This window comes from Stenella coeruleoalba (genome assembly GCF_951394435.1).
Source record: "Stenella coeruleoalba genome assembly, chromosome: 20".
NCBI classification, from domain to species: domain Eukaryota; kingdom Metazoa; phylum Chordata; class Mammalia; order Artiodactyla; family Delphinidae; genus Stenella; species Stenella coeruleoalba.
In genome coordinates this window covers 36,128,345-36,144,909 of record NC_137166.1, presented here as the reverse complement: position 1 = coordinate 36,144,909, position 16,565 = coordinate 36,128,345, and the positions used below count along the sequence as shown (strand labels likewise).

The window sequence follows — 16,565 nt, the reverse complement described above, 5'->3', positions numbered from 1 at the left end:
TGACCCACACTGGACCTGCAGTGTGAGCAAGAAATAAACTTTTGTTGTGAGATTTTGGTGTTGTCTGTAACCTCTACATAGCCTAGCCTGTCTCTGAGTGATAAGGAGACTGTTATTTCAGAATCATGACCCTCCTTATTTAGTCAGATAGGCTTAGGAGAAATAACCCACAAAAGTAATCCCTAGTTGGTATAAAAATTTATACTAGCCACTGAATATTGTAACAACAATGAAAAACACCCAATTATAAAAAAAATCAAGCTGCGCACCTTTAAAAAGATTAATCCGTGAATTAAAGTTCAGACTTCTAATGGTTACTGACCTATTGATGTATGACTATGATTTTAATAACTGTACAAAAGGCAGCACTGGAAACAAGAATGTGGCTATACATTGTTTACTCCCCGAAATGATATCTACATCATTACCAGAATCCTAACAGAAATCTGGATTAACTTTATCCTGGTACATGAGTCTACTTTGAGGAGATAAATGATAATACTAAGGAAGAGTTGTGGAAAGGACAAAGTTTCTCCTTAATACAAAAATCTTTCTAGGTCTCTAGAGGAAATCCTCTACCCTTCGTATCTGTCAATCAAGCACTAACAGTTTTATCCAAAAACAGTTTTCTTAGTTGAGTAACGACATGGCTAGGATCAACAAAGATCCATCATGGACACATTCAAAGCTTTTAAAACAAAACCAAAAAGACAAATCTCTCCCTCTTTGCAAAATAATGAATTTCACCTTTCTCTTTCTTCCATCATGGCAAATACATATATAATTGAGAGGACAGGCCCCTATCAGCTTTAAATGGAGAATGAATTTAGAGTCAATACAACTTAGCAAAGTAGTTTCCTATGTGAAAGATTTTATGTTTGTAAGTTTAAAATCATTCAAAGGGAAGCAAGCACATACTTACTCCATAATTAATGGTTCATCCTGAAAAGTCCTATTGAGTATGGTCATATTGCAAGGATCTGTTAAAAAAAAAAAGAAAATATATAAATGAAAAGGCATTTTATAACACATTATTTCTGATATTTGCACTTAGGGAAAAATACTCTTTCATTCTTTTCAAAATTCAGCTCTAATTAATTCCAACTATTAGCATTAATGAGACACTATAAATCTAACTTAAATGGACATCAAGTTTGTAAAGATATATTGGGAGAGTTTATTCTACAGTGAAGACCAGCATTACAATAACTTCCTTTTGAGTCTTCATTCTGAAAATCTCTTAGATGAGTCTTCTTTGTATACAGTTTAGCAGTAGAGCAGTTGACAATTAAGGTTTTGAAATAAAGAACCCAATACATGCAAAACTACTAGACTCTAAAACGTCCATGCCCTCCTCTCCTCCTTTCTTCAGTCTGGCTCCATGAACAAAGTTGTCCATTTAGGTATAATTAATTGGCTTTTCAGATAAGACTTGAAGATTTGTGGGTAGATAAGGTAGACTGACTCTCAACCTTTACTCTAAACTTTTTGTGCTTTCCTGTACTGGGGAGACTAGAAACCAAAAATAGCATTTCTCAGATATCCTTGCATTTAAGATTCTAAATAAAATGTAAGCCTTGCTAATTAGATATGGTGAGTTTTCCAAGGCAGGAATGAGGTGAAGGCTGTGTTTCTGCCATTTCTGTCTTAATGTCTGATCACTGAATTGTAAGTACTAAGAGGGAGGGTGCATGGCATCCATTTTGCTGGTGAGCAAGTGTCATTCTGGCACCTGTTGTGCAACTTGCCACTTTCTGATGGTAAAAAGGCAGTAGCTTCTTTGAAGGCTTTGAGGATTGTTCCTGAAAGTTCAACCTCGTGTGTGTTCTTTAGCCATCACAATAACTCTGTAAAGCATAAAAAACCTTTAATAAATTCTCTCTTCCTTAAGCTAACAGAGTAGATTTTGTTCCCTGGAACTGACTGCAGACCAGTTCTAGGTTGAAAAAGAAGAACCAGAAAACAGTCTTTTAAAGAAGTTTTTAGAGACAATTACTGACACTCAAGAACTGCATTTTTGAACTGATTTCTGAACATTATTTTTGTTACACTGACCTAAGAATACCAGGCATATTTCTCCTTTAATATCCAGTGATAAATATTAAAAACTCTTAAAACAAATTCACCTAAGGTTTGATTCTGTCCCCAGAAGATAATAGCTCCTAATTCACCGTTGGCGTGATTTTTGGGAAGATATGTCAGAAGAACATCCATTTGTGAATCTCCATCATAATCCCCCGGGACTACACTTGTTATCAATGTACTGTGATTCCTAAAAGAAACAAACATTTTAATAAACAAACATTCCGGTAGAGCTATAATAGAAAAGTACACTTCTATATTTATACCATACAAAAATATTTTCAATGCAAAATTTAAAAATTCACAGAACTGATTAATTACATTCTGTTCTTTAATAGCTTATCATCCTTCATGTATGTAGCCCTCTTTGGTCTATGAAAGAATTCAGGATGGATGCAGAGGGTTTTAAGAAACAAGAAAAAGTTGAAATATTTATTAAGAGGAAGCACAGTTTTATGTTCAAGCATTGGCTTAATCCTTTCACCTAGTTCTTTTGTCAAAGATACCAGGACATATGGATGGTGTTTATACGAATGGAGGCTCAAAGGACTTCCCTGGCGGTCTAGTGGTTAAGACTCTGGGCTTCCAATGAGGGGGTGGGGGTCAGGTCCCTGGTCGGGGAACTGTAGTAGCACAGTGCGACCAAAAAAAAAAACAAAAACAACATAAATGGAGGCTCATTATCAATTGCTAAAGCACTGAGGGTATCACTGTCATTTTATAAAAGATATTATCTATAGATTACTTAATTTTAGATTTTAATGCAGATTTGAAATTTACAGTGAAAACTTGTCATTTTATTTCAAGATGTGCAATGAAAAATAAGTTCTTTTTGACCAAACCTGGCAATACACTATCAAAACATACATACCTAATTCTACATTTTTAATAATAAAATATTCTAAAATGGTTTACATTAACCTTGAAAACTTAACAAAACATTCTGGAGTCTTGTCCTAATGCTGTCTGAGTGACCCAATCAAAAAATAGGCCTTAAATTCAATTTACATTTAATTCTACTTAAGAACAAACAGCAACACAGTAAGTTTCCAAACAGCCTATGGATAATTATTTTCTAAATGGCATCAAGAATGTAAAAATATATATAATAGGTTTTACTTAAAGTGAAAATGAGGAAAATACTGACAAGGGTAAGATTAAGAAAAACAACAACATAATAGCTTTATTTTAATTCAGCTACTTACTATGTCTCAGATATTACATCAAGTACTTAATAGCTATTAGCTGATAATCTCCATCACCTGAAATAGGTATCGTAATTCTCACTGAACAGACCAGGAAACTGAGGTTGAAGTAGCTTTCATTGTTAAACAGCTAGTTAAATGGAATAGCTGGAATTCAAATTCAGTTGGGTTGGCCTCTATAATTGATCCTCACTATGATAAAATATTTTTTGTAATGTCAGTTTCCTCAAAGAATTCCAACAATGCTTTAACCTTTCCATGAAAAATAGCTGGTCTTTAAAAATGATGATATAGCAACTGCACGTGCTACTATGTAGCAAGCTGCATCTAAGTGTATACCTCTGTATGTGTACCTGTGTATGTACGCATGTGCAGTCATACATATGCTGCACATACCTGGCAGTAATACTTGTTCAAATAAATTAATGATTTGGGGTCAAAAGGTACCTTGAAATAGTCAGTAATATATTACAAAGGACTAGATGGGAACTTAACCTGATCAGGTTTTATTCCTAAAATTGCCCTTCTTTATGGTTGTAAAAATAGGAATTAGAACTTTACAAAATAACAGACTGACACACGAATTTATCTCTTCTTCTTTAGAACCTACTTCTAGGTTCTAAAGAACCTAGAAGAATGAAGAAGAATCTTCTTCATTTAGAACCTACTAAATGATACGGAATTTTTTTTTTAAAAAAAGCATAACCCTCAAAGACAAAGAGATCATGAAAGGATCTGCCTTAGCAGGGCAAGGAAACTACAGTTGACCCTTGAAGAACACGTGGGGTTAGAGGCACTGACCACTTGCAGTTGAAAATCCATAGCTGGTATAACTTTATACTTGGTCCTCCACATCCTTGGTTCTACATTCACAGATTCAACCAACTGGGGATAGTGTAGTACTGCAGTATGTATTTAGTGAAAAAAAATCTGTATGTAAGTGGACCTATGCAGTTCAGACCCACGTCGTTCAATGGTCAACTGTATAAGCTGAAGTGCTTGGAGAAAAGGCTCAAGAAGCTTTTTGCCCTGAAAAACCTCTGAAAGGCTCAGAATTTGGAGTCATCTGAAATAGCAGAAGACAAAAGTAAGGTGTAAGGCTGAAAACACCTTTTCTGTGATGGTCCCTTCTCCTTCTTGCTCAGCATGCCAACAACCAAGTAGTTTTCAGGCATTAGACATGTAAGTTACAGGAGAGGGTAAGATATTGGCCTTACGCTAAAAACAGGGAGTTAATGGAAAGTATACAAAGGAACAGTTTGGCCCTTGCCCTCAACTCTGCCAAATTCCTAGGATGCCAGTCAGCCAGGAACATATCCACAGGGCAGGAGACAGGAGGTAAATCCCATTATGCAGAGTTTCCAATTAGCTCTTTAGTACCTTATTCTTGATATAGTATAACAAAGAGTTACCTGCCTTTTAAAGAAAACTATGAGTATTAAAGAGAGCCAAAACAAATACTAATAAGGAATCTGAAAAAAACAGAGATAACAGAGGAAACAAAAGAAAACTTCAAAACCACACTTGAAGACATAAGAAAATACATCCATTAAAAAAAAAAAAAGAACAGCATGCTAAGAGAAAAGAATAATAAGAGAACAAAGAAAACTTCTTGGAGATAAAAAGAAAACATGACAGCTAACATAAAACTATTCAATAGAAGGCCGAAGATAAAATTAAGAAAACTTCCCACGGGGGAAAAAAACACAAAATGACAAAAACACAAATGAAATAAATAAATAAAAATAAAGGATGGAGTTAGGCAGTCCAATAACCAACTAGTAGGAATTCCTGAAAGAGAAAACAAAAAAAATAATCAGAGAAATAACATAAGAACATTTCAAAAAGGTCCCAAGTATAGAAGCCTCTAGCTTGAAGGGAGGCTAGAATAATGAATGAAAAATAGTCTACACCAAGACATATTATGAAATTTCAGAGAACAGGGATAAAGAAGAGACCCTAATAGCTTCAAAAATTAAAAATAAGTCATATTTGAAGGATTAGGAGAAAGAATAGCAATGGATTTAAAACCTGCAGCCGATGAAGCTAGAAGACTACAGGCCAATCAAAGAGTGAGTAGAAAAAGGTTTTGGAAATGGAGGGACACCCTTTCTCAGGAATTTCTTGAAGGATACACTCCAGTGAAGTAAATGAAGAAGCAAAGAACAAAATGGCACAGGATCCAAGAGACAGGGATCAAACAAAGAATGACAAAGGGAAAGTCTCCAAACAGTAACTCTGCAGAAGTCCTAGAGAATGAATTCAGATTGGGGAGGAGTGCAGAGGACTCAATGGGAGAAAGAAAAAGCACAACAGGTATATGGCAGGTATGATGGAACATCTGCAAAGAAATTAAGGATAGGTACACAGAAAACAGTGCAATTTATTTTTTAAAAAACAATCATTTACTCTTGCAGGGAAAAACCATAGAGAAATGAAATACTGTATACTGCTTGGCTCTGAAGTACACATAATCTACATGGCCAGAATTTATACAATGATTACTGACCAAGTTAAAATATGATATAACTATATGGAGATGGAGCCAATTTAAAGATGCTAAATCTTTGTCTATGCTAACAAAAAATCCAAGAGATGAAGATGGTAACTCAAGAAATTACAGTATAAAAACTTATTTTAGAATATGGAAATAAACATCAGAAGAAACAGCTCAAAGTTTTAAAAGTGGTTGCATTTGAGAGAGGAACAGGGGAGGGGGGAAGAAAACAGTGAAGGACAGTTAATTTTTCAAAACTATACTAAATAAATACAAGAGTTTCTAACTTTTATAAGTATATAAAACAACATTACATTAATCAAAAGAAAAATTAACTGGGATTTTTAAAAAACTCAGTGGAATCCAAGTCTTTAATAGCCCACAAATTCCTTAACTTTTAATCTTCCATGAAAAACCACTTCTAGGCAGTTCATTTCTTGGATGTAATATTTATCAATTTCTGTTCCCTCCCCACTCCAAGCATGCTGACATCCAGTATCAAGGAACATTTCTCAAAAGGGATAATCTGTTTATCCATCTGTAACTTTCCCCTCAACGCCTCAATGTTCTAACTCAAGGCCAATTTTTTTTTACATATGTCTGAGTTTAAGTTAAATATTGTAGCATCTGAGCACTCATTACCCCATATGGGGACTTCTTAAACTTTTTGCACAGTTTCCAAGTAATCTCTGATCTTTCTACATACCAATTCATCCTGCACATGGTTAACGAGTAAATCAAATCAATTTAAAATACCGTTTTCACCACCTCTCCTTTAAACAAGAACCTGTAATGATTCCCCACTTTTCTCGGGATTGAGGTCAATTCTTTCTGATACTTATGAAGGTTCCTAGTCTGCCCTGATCTCATCTTCCTAGTCCATAACTTTCCAAAGTATACCCTCCACTTCTGTCAGGCAAATCTTTCCACCTCCTCTTCACAACCTGCTGTGTTTACTACCATCTCTTGTTAATGCTGTGTCCTGAAACTTGAAAGCCCTCACCTAAATTTTACTTATCTTAAGGTCAAGCATAAGTCCCATAACTTTCTAGAAGCTGCCACTTTAGCCTGCACTGACTCATCTCTTCCTCCAGACAGTGATCAATCCTTGCTTCTTATAGTTTCAAAACTGTGTTGGCTCACTATCGATGATGGTCACTGTGCTTCATGCAATGCCAGTCATATAAAAAAAACATAACTATTATTTGAACATTTAAAAAATTCAGTTTGATTTGAATTTCCTCAAAATCAACCTGAGTCACCTAGCAGTCACCACCTATCAGTCAATAAATGAAAAATTAGAACAGAGTTCATTGACCCCAGTGCAAACTCCTCCCTCAGACCACCAAGGACAAAGTTGATCTGATGAGCCTGTGACTGAGCTGCTCTCACAGGCACACTCAGGATGAGGGACAATCCACTCAGGATGAGGGACAATCCCCAAGACATTCAAGAAAACATATCAGATTGCAAGGGACTGAAAGGTGTTTATGTAGGAACAGACCCGGTTCCACTCAAAATTATTTATTTATTTTTTAAAGCAAATCATTTTTAAACTTTGGTATGCTCACTAATTTTCCTAACAAATTACTTGCTTCATATCTCATAACTAGTGATTTTGTACCACAACACCACTTCAGAGTAAAATTGATTTCAAAGACAATCCAACTAGTTACTGCATATCTATTATTACACTAATGACTGTTTTACAGAAACAAATACATTTGTACTTACTTCAAGGATACCTTTACTTTGGGTTTAAAATAGGGTGCGTTCTGGTCTGCCAAAAAGACGATTAAATCATTTCCTAAAAGAAGCGAGTATACATTAGAAAAATGATTCCCAGTGAAACATACGATTAGTGGTTACAAGAAGCTTTCTGGGCACTGTTTTCAATAAGAAAACTTATTTTACTCCAGTTCGTCTGCCCTCTCAAGGTTGGTCCTATTAGACTAATGGAATGGAGATTCCTAACAGTATATCACAAATTCAATATTCAAAGCAGCAGGGAAACTAGAAGGATGAACAAGGAAAAATGTAGTTGGTCAAGGCAAATTGAAGCCAATGGCTTCTGCCAGGAGTCAGACTGATTGACTTAAAGGAAGCATATAAAGAATATGCTTTATAACTATACTACGTGTTAAGTCTTGTCTTCCTCAAACCTAACAACTCAGCCTCTTATAAGGCTGTTTAGTCCATTGCACAGATGCATCACACCAAGGACACAGAAACTCCTACTGTGGGTATCTGACTAGTAACTAGGACATGATGTCATAGTTAAGCAGAAAAAGCTGCATCATCCAAGACTACCCTCTTGTGTCTCCTACAGAACCATCCCCCAGGTTGATGCATTTCTGGAGTTCAATGAGCACTCATTGGATCAGATTTTTGAAATTGTTTAGTCAAACACAGGGCATCTTTAAAGGGGAGAATCTCTGTCTCCAGTTTGGGTTGAGTGGCTATAGGTTAGGCAGTATACACCCTTCTCAAGGTCCGCAAGAGGCTCTGGAGTCCTGACAAGGACTCCAAGAGATCTGGGCCAAGATCTTGTCAGTCAAACTCTATGAGTGCTTCACTTCCTTCTTTCACAGCCTTGACCTTAAACAGTGCCTGCTTTGTGGGTACTAGAGAATACTAAGACCCTCTAATGCCCATTGTCAGCATCAAGATTTACAAAAAAAAGTTTGTTTAGTGATGGTTAAAGCCAAGAACTCCCAAGAACCTCAAGCTGGAAAAGAAAACAGAGATTTGGAAGACTAGGGTGGTGGCCAAAGCAAGGAAGTCTTTTGCACACAAAAGACTAGGGCAGCCCAGAAGGGAGAAAAACCTGCAGTTTGAGAACCCTTTTCCAAGGAGACACTGGGTTTATTAGTAGTGCCTGTGAAATACTTGTAAGAATTGGGGAGTGTTTAGGCCCTTGGGAAGGAACAGTAGTTTCCAAGAAAGCTGGGACCCTGACAAAGGGAGGGGAGGGTGAACAAGGTAACTGAAGAGGGAGGGAGAAGTCCTCTATGAGAGGAAATTGTCAAGTCGCACGTTTTCCAGTTCATCAAAGGGGAAGGGAGACTGGAGGAAATACAGCAGACAGGAATGAAGGGACCTTGGGAGGGAACGTAAAGGCAAGCTACAAAGACTACTGGGAATCAGGAAGGACTTTGCAAGGTGATTCCATGAGAAGGGCGGGGTGCGTGAGTGACGGCCGCGGTCGTCTCAGGAAAAAAACCCAAAAAACCGGGGTGTTTCCAGTGCTTGCGGGGGTGGATCAAACGGTGGAGGGGTCAGGCCAGGACCTGGGTTTGGAAAAGATGGGAAAAAAAGGCAAGCTGCAAGGATGCTGGAAATAAAGGGGGAGAGGGCTGGGAGAGAAGGGCCGGGAAATGCAGGAGGACCGGGAATCCGGGCAAGGGGTGTGGGGAACACTGGGAGGGGCACGCGAACAGAGGGAGGGCCGGGCAAGCACTGACTTTCCCGCAGCACGAAGAGGTCCGTCTGCTTGTCAGAGTTGAGGTCTCCGAAGGCCGCCAGGGTGCCCCAGGCCTCGGCCCCAAAGAGCTCGGCCGTGACGTTGTGCAGTGCCCGCGCCGGGACAGGCCCGACTCCCAGCAGCGCGAGGCCCCCAAGCAGCGGCGCCAGCAACACCCAGGAGCCCAGCAGCCGGCCTGCCGCCGCCATGGCAGCCCCTCGGCCCCCGCCCGCCGGCCCACTGCTGCGCTTGACGGCAGCCGGAAAGCACCGTGCCGCCGGCCGAGAGAGAAAGAGCGTAGCCCAGACGCCCGTACGACCGCGGCCAGGCCCCGTCTCACTCTCCCGTAGGGCTGCCCCACTGACGCTCGGGAGACCGCGAAGCTAGGTTGAAGCTCGCCCTCGCGCTCACTTCCGGCCGGTGCGCCTCCCGACAGTGTCGCGCGGGGGGGCGGGGCCGGCCGGGAGGAGCTGACAGGCGGCCCCGGGGGCGGTGGCCAAGACGGCGGCCGGAGCGCCATGGCGGGGCTCGTGGCCGAAGTGAGCTGGAAGCTCTTGGAGCGAAGAGCCCGGAACAAGCGCTCAGGTTTGGCTGGCTGGGGCGCCACCCCTTTCCCCCGCACCGTAGAGGGTACTTCCCCTCAAGAACCTTGGGCAGGAGGCAGATGGGGGTCCTGGAATGAACCTGTGCCCGCGTGTTTCCCCTTAGAAAGCAGACGGTGGTCCCTGACTTCCTCTTGATGTCTTTCCCCATTAGGTGGTGGTCCCACCTTTGCTCCGTTTTGCTTCCCCAACTATATTTCGTGTGTGTTCCCTCTCGAAAAGTAGTGGTGGTGCCGACTTCTCCTGGAGTCTTCTTAGAAGTCAGGCGGTGGCCACATTCCCGGGAGTCCCCTCCCTGTCTGTATTCCTCCCCTCATTTTTACATATGACTAGGGTCTGGTCCTAGAAAACTGGCGGCTGCTTGTTGCCTTATTTCGTATCTCCTTTTCACATTACAAGTTCCGAGATCTAGCCAGTTATCTATGTGGCAGAAATTGAGGGAGACCGGGCCTCAGGCCACGAAGGGGGTCACGGTGAGCATAGCTAGGACTCAGAAGGAAGTGGGCCCCTTCCCTGGGCAAGTGGCCCCAGGACGCCTAGTTCCCAGTTGTGGCTCCCAAACCCGAGGCCACCTAGGTCAGAAGACGCTGCGCAGGCAGTTATAGTAGTTACAGTGTCCTGAGCTGACTTGTTCAAATTGCAGAGTCACATTTTGAAGTTAGCACTTGTGGCTGATAACTCATCTGACAGCCAGGATTGAAACTTCTCTTATTCCTGGCTGGCTGGATGTAATCTCGAGCTAAAAAGTGTTCCTGTAAACAGGAAAGATGGTGGAATGACAAGTCTTCATCTAAGAATCTTCCCTTTTGAAGGCTTGTTGTTACTATATAAATTAGTGTTGGGAGATGATAATGTCAAAGTCGATAATCTGATAACATTGAAAGACATAGTCCTAGGAAAACTAATTATGCATTTGCATTGGTATTAAGGGTTTTGTTTTTTTCCCCTCAGCTAATACTACCCCATTATATTTTGGCTTTTCCCATTCATGAAGTTCTTAGTTGTTGTGCAGACAACAGAGTTCTTAGCAGTCTTTTTTTTTTTTTTTTTTGAAGAAAGTAATTTCATAAATCATACAGGAGAAATCCACCCAATCTTTGTTGCTTATTCCATTCTGTTTTCAAAACCTTAAAAATAGTTGTGCACTTATTTACTTAGGGTTATAGCAAAACTACCATATGAGAGAATTTTTCAAAAACTAGTCCTTAGTACATTTTAGTGTTAGTACAGTTACTTAGAATAGTCACGTCTATTTCTGTTTCACACTTTTCCTCAAACTTTTTGTGTCATACTGAAGTATTGAGTTGACCACTAACAGTGAGTCTATCTGGGCTATAAAAAGGGTTATTGAGTTGATAATTTCCTGTCAAAGAGAATAACTGGAGTTTTCTTACAGGAAACTGAGCTCTACCCTCAACATATACTTTTACAGCATTTCTCTTTTCCTCTAATAAACGTATAGGGTTTATTTTCTTCTCCAGTCTTAATTTCCTCTGAACTGCATGTCATAACAGTAAGCTTTGAAAACCTACCTTCTCTTTCTTTACTGAGAAAAAAAAATCAAATTTTATGTAACTATTGTTGAATGCAGTCACTTAAATCCAGTTTCATGTACAAGGTAGTTGAGTGTATTGTATAAATGTGGGATGTTCCTATATGTTTACATCATAACAATAAAAGAGATACCATTTGAAGTCATCCCTCCAAATTAGTTGAGGTTTCAGATTCTTCTGATAGCTGTGATGTGTAGACTATAAACTTTCTTTAGTGAATCATTGACTTCCTGTGTCATTAAAAGCAATCACCCTGATTCTGTTTGTTACTTTTAGAGGAGTATATAAAGTGAGTTTTGTTTGAAACTTGGACTAACCTGACTATGATATAGATGCCACTGCAAGGTTCTGAGCATTGTTACATAGTAGCATAATCACTTCACTGCTCAATAGAGCTACTGGATGCTACTCTTATGTAATGTTTAATAAGTGGCCATTATATATTTCCTGCCTCATCCATATAAGCAAATGTAACTTATCAAAGCAAAGAAAATCAAATTTTCAAGTCATAAAAGAGAAAATAAAATTATAATGAACCTCAATTATTGCCTTTGTTGCACACCGCATCATGTTAATAACTGCTCACACTGCTTTCAATTAATCTAATGCTGATTGCTTCTAACCTTCACTAAACAGTTTTGAAAATTGCTATAGTTTAGCCTGCGATGCTTATGATTAGAGTCAACAATTTGAAATGGCCAGCTCACCTGATGCAGTCGTCTCTTCTCCACCAGCTTTCTTAAGGTCTGGTAAGTGTGTAGACCCCAAAAGGGTCACTTGGTAATTTTAAATAACTTTGTTTCTGAAGGTTGATGTCACCATATGATATTATTTTGGTTTTATTTCCTCTTTGGTGGGCCCAAGCCTGAGCACCATTTCTGTTATTGTTGGGCCTAAGTTTGCACTGTATGGTGAATGTAGTCTGTGGTGTGAGAAGCATGAGAAATGCAGAGTGGAGCCCCTGTCTTGACACTAGCTCTGTTTGACCAGGGGCAATTCCTCAGTATCTGGGAGCCTTAATTATCACCTGGGTTGTTAAAACGCTTCTTCAATAATTTTTGTCTTTTTGCATAACAGAGTAACTCTTATAAAGTAGAAAAATTTGGTCAGCGTCCCAATTATTTTCTCTTCATCAACTCCTTGTGAAGTAGGTATTTTTATATGTATTTTCATAGACAGGAAAGGGAAGCCCACAGAGATGAAGCAAGTTGCCCCAGGTTCTGAGACTATTATGTTTCAAGGCCATGTGCTTTGCCTTTCATCCCATGGCTTCCTGGTGTAAGGGCTGGAGGAGGTGTTGGTGCAGTGACTGTCAGGTTGGTGAGACCCTTTGCAAGCTGGATGAAAGCTGTGGAATTGCTCTCCAGATGAGTGCCCTGGGTCTTGAAAACAATTTGGAAGAAGTCCATGCATCCAGGAAAGACCATATATGGATTCCCATTAGGAACACAGGCCTTTGAATGTATCTGGAAGAGAAGGGCTTTGTTAAGTGGCCATAGAGCTGAAATGAAGACTGAAGTCTTTACAGCTTTTTTCTGTGGGTTGTGACCCACCTTGGGCCATTTAAAACCTGTTTTGTGTGTGAACACTGGGAAAAGCCTCTTGGCAAGAGGCTGCTTTGTCTTTAGTGTGCCTTAAGCAGAATATTCAAGCCTCAGGACTCATTACTGTGAGATGACTCAATCAAAACAGTGACAGTGAAAAATTCTTTCTTTTTGGTTTCACCATAGCCTTTCAGAGGTGGTTCCCCTTCCGTTTATTTCCATTTGTATTTCAAGCCCTGTTTTGGCAAGATGGAGGGGAAAAATCTTGAAGAAAAGAAATAGGAAATAGCTTACGGAAGAGTCACAAACAGGAGAAAACAAAGCTTATACTTTAAGAAACAATAATGATCCATGTCTTTAGTTGTCATCTGCCAAATGACAAAATAGTATATTATATGTAACATTGCCAATTGATTTTTGATTTAATCTTTGAACTAAGAGAACAAGAGGACATGTATCTTTGAACTGTGCTTTCTTTTAAGCATCAGGCTCTCGTTTTCATCTTGGCTTTCTTAATAAGGGCTTGATGGGCTTTCAGCACTGACAAAGTCCTTCAGCAGTTACTGGGAAATAGAATGCTAAAGGTATGCTTTTTTATGCATCAATAGTCCCGAAAATTTCAAAACCTAAGAACTGTGCTTAACATTACATAGAGTGTTTAAAACCATATACAAGAAGTTTTTCCAGTACCATATTATTAAATCAAAATAGAATGCACCAAGAAACTAAATAGGAAAATACCAAACTTAATCGTTATAAGCCATTTAAAAGATGGATTCCTCATAAATTACTTTCAGTATAGACACTTGGGGTTCATCTAACCAAAACTTAGTGATAACTATAAAGAAATAAAACTATTATCTGTTAAATAGAGTGGTTTGCATTTATAGTTTATTTACTAATGTAGAAATGCTTCATTTATGTTGGAAATGATTTGTTTTCTGCTATTGTAGTTCCTTGGACGTTATCATTGTGGGAGAGTGTATAATAGTGTGATTTCATTTAACAATCTTTAAAGAATGTCCTGGGTTTATAGCTGAGCTTTTCTTTGGTACCTTTGGCTAGAAACTATTTAACATTACCAAAAGTGAAAGCCAGTATCTTGATTTTGGAAAATTAATTTCTAATATACCCAGATTGTTTTATGCATTTTAACCCTCTTTATTCCTCTTGGATTTGTTTCTGCTATGTTTTTCTTTATTTCTACTCTTTATTGAATTTAGTGTGTCCTGCGTTTCCGTGCGTGCATGCCTGAGCTGTGCTCTGAATGCTAATGTGTCAGTATGTGCTGTGGTTGAATATACTTTCTTTTGTTTTAACTGCTTAAATCCAAAAAGAGATCTGGATGTCCAGGCTTTTCTTTAAAGAGCCTTGGGGTAAAACCTATCGGCCAATGAATTTATAGGCAAATTCCACAACCAAAATGAATTAACTAATTATTAGGGAAGGAGTGTAGCATCCAGTAACTTAGATGGCTTCCATTTCTCATTTGACTACTGCAGTTATATTTTAGATTAGCAGAGTTGATCAGCTAGAGCAATGACATTGGCATTACAAGTTCAATTATTTGTAGTAATTGCTATGGCATTTTGTGATGAGGTAAAAAATATCATGGCATTTTTACTTTTATTCTTAGATGATAAGATAATTTTAAAAATTATTCCTTAAAATGAATCATTGGCTTATCTCTGTCTTGGCTCTATAAGTTTATCAGTATCTCAGTGAGTTTATCAGCATGTGACTTGAGTTTTTTTCTTTATTTCTTTCTTTTTAGGTTTTTTGATTAATTTGATTTGATTTATTTGATTTGATAGGCATATCAATAGCTGGTAAAGTTTTATTGTATATTCTGAGCAAAACTCAACTTTTTATTTTGTATGTCTGACACTCTCTTCTTTTTAGGCACTTATGTAGCAGCCTTGTTTCAGCCTAATTTAGTAGTCAACCAATTAATAAAGTTCATTTGGCTTAAAGAGACCATAGGCCTGAGGCTTCTGGACTGTTATGTGTTGTGGCCCCCTTTAAGAGCCTAAGGAAAGCGTACACATTTTGTGTTCAGCTATACCTGAATCTCATCCTCGCTCTGTTGTTTAATACTTGTGTGATCTTGAGCAAGTAACTTTACATCTTTGAGACTTGGTTTCCTTCTCTGTGAAAGTAGGAGTAATAAAACCTACCTGAAGATATTATTCTGAGGATTAAACAAGATGTTATATGCAAAACACTTGATATTTAGTAGCTGCCCAATAAATTTTATTCTTTATCTTTGCTAAAAAATGTTTGTCTTTTACAATATTGCTGGTATGTATTTAAGAGTAGGATTTTACAAAAGCAGACATAGTTGCTTATCTCTTTACCTCATTTTGGTATCTACCCTCATGGTAGCCATTTGATTAAGAAAACTAGTCATGAGGGGATTTGAGAAGATGGCGGAAGAGTAAGACACGGAGATCACCTTCCTCCCCACAAATACATCAGAAATACATCTACACGTGGAACTGCTCCTATAGAACACCCACTGAATTCTGGCAGAAGACCTCAGACCTCCCAAAAGGCAAGAAACTCCCCACGTACCTGGGTAGGGCAAAAGAAAAAAGAAAAAAAAAGGGACAAAAGAATAGGGACGGGACCTGCACCAGTGGGAGGGAGCTGTGAAGGAGGAAAGGTTTCCACACACTAGAAGCCCCAGCGCGGGCGGAGACTGTTAGTGGCGGACGGGGAAGCTTCAGAGCTACAGAGGAAAGTGCAGCAACAGGGGTGCAGAGGGCAAAGCGGAGAGATTCCCGCACAGAGGATCAGTGCTGACCAGCACTCACCAGGCTGAGAGGCTTCTCTGTTCACCCTCCGGGGTGGGCGGGGGCTGGGAGCTGAGGCTCAGACTTCTGTCGAATGCAGGGAGAGAACTGGGGTTGGCGGCGTGAACACAGCCTGAAGGGGTTAGTGCGCCACGGCTAGCTGGGAGGGAGTCCGGGAAAAGTCTGGAGCTGCCGAAGAGACAAGAGACTGTTTCTTCCCTCTTTGTTTCCTGGTGCGCGAGGAGAGGGGATTAAGAGCACTGCTTAAATGAGCTCCAGAGACGGGCGGGAGCCACGTCTATCAGCGCGGACCCCAGGCACAGGCATGAGACGCTAAGGCTGCTGCTGCAGCCACTAAGAAGCCTGTGTGCAAGCACAGGTCACTATCCACACCGCCTCTCCCGGGAGCCTGTGCAGACCGCCACTGCCAGGGTCCCATGATCCAGGGACAACTTCCCCGGGAGAATGCACGGCGCGCCTCAGGCTGGTGCAACAGCATGCCGGCCTCTGCTGCTGCAGGCTCGCCCTGCATCCGTACCCCTCCCTCCCCCCCGGCCTGAGTGAGCCAGAGCCCCCGAATCAGCTGCTCCTTTAACCCCGTCCTGTCTGAGCAAAGAACAGACGCCCTCAGGCAACCTACACGCAGAGGCGGGGCCAAATCCAAAGCTGAGCCCCTGTGAGCTGTGAGAACAAAGAAGAGAAGGGGACATCTCTCCCAGCAGCCTCAGGAGCAGTGGATTAAATCACCACAATCAACTTGATGTACCCTGCATCTGTGGAATACCTGAATAGACAATGAATCATACCAAATTGAGGAGGTGGAC

At 40.0% G+C, this 16,565-nt stretch overlaps 2 protein-coding genes across 8 annotated transcripts in view; one reads left to right on the top strand and one right to left on the bottom strand.

Annotated features, from left to right (window-relative positions):
- ITFG1 (integrin alpha FG-GAP repeat containing 1) overlaps window positions 1–9,581 on the bottom strand; it is a 236,527-nt gene extending 226,946 nt beyond the window's left edge. Inside the window, exons 1-4 of the mRNA XM_079906277.1 lie at window positions 9,249–9,581; window positions 7,519–7,591; window positions 2,127–2,272; window positions 923–980 (exon numbers count right to left, since the gene is read on the bottom strand). Coding sequence (XP_079762403.1) covers window positions 923–980; window positions 2,127–2,272; window positions 7,519–7,591; window positions 9,249–9,456 — 485 coding nt within the window. The 5' untranslated portion in view covers window positions 9,457–9,581. The remainder of the gene's footprint in view (window positions 1–922; window positions 981–2,126; window positions 2,273–7,518; window positions 7,592–9,248) is intronic.
- A 69-nt stretch (window positions 9,582–9,650) lies between these two features.
- PHKB (phosphorylase kinase regulatory subunit beta) overlaps window positions 9,651–16,565 on the top strand; it is a 193,905-nt gene continuing 186,990 nt past the window's right edge. For 2 of the 7 annotated variants that reach the window (XM_079906270.1, XM_079906276.1), the window contains exon 1: window positions 9,651–9,832. In XM_079906270.1, the coding sequence (XP_079762396.1) occupies window positions 9,766–9,832 (67 nt within the window). In that variant the 5' untranslated portion in view covers window positions 9,651–9,765. Of the gene's footprint in view, window positions 9,833–9,860; window positions 12,152–16,565 lie in introns of those variants that run through there. The other 5 variants (XM_079906272.1, XM_079906274.1, XM_079906271.1 and 2 more) reach the window with 4 other exon arrangements.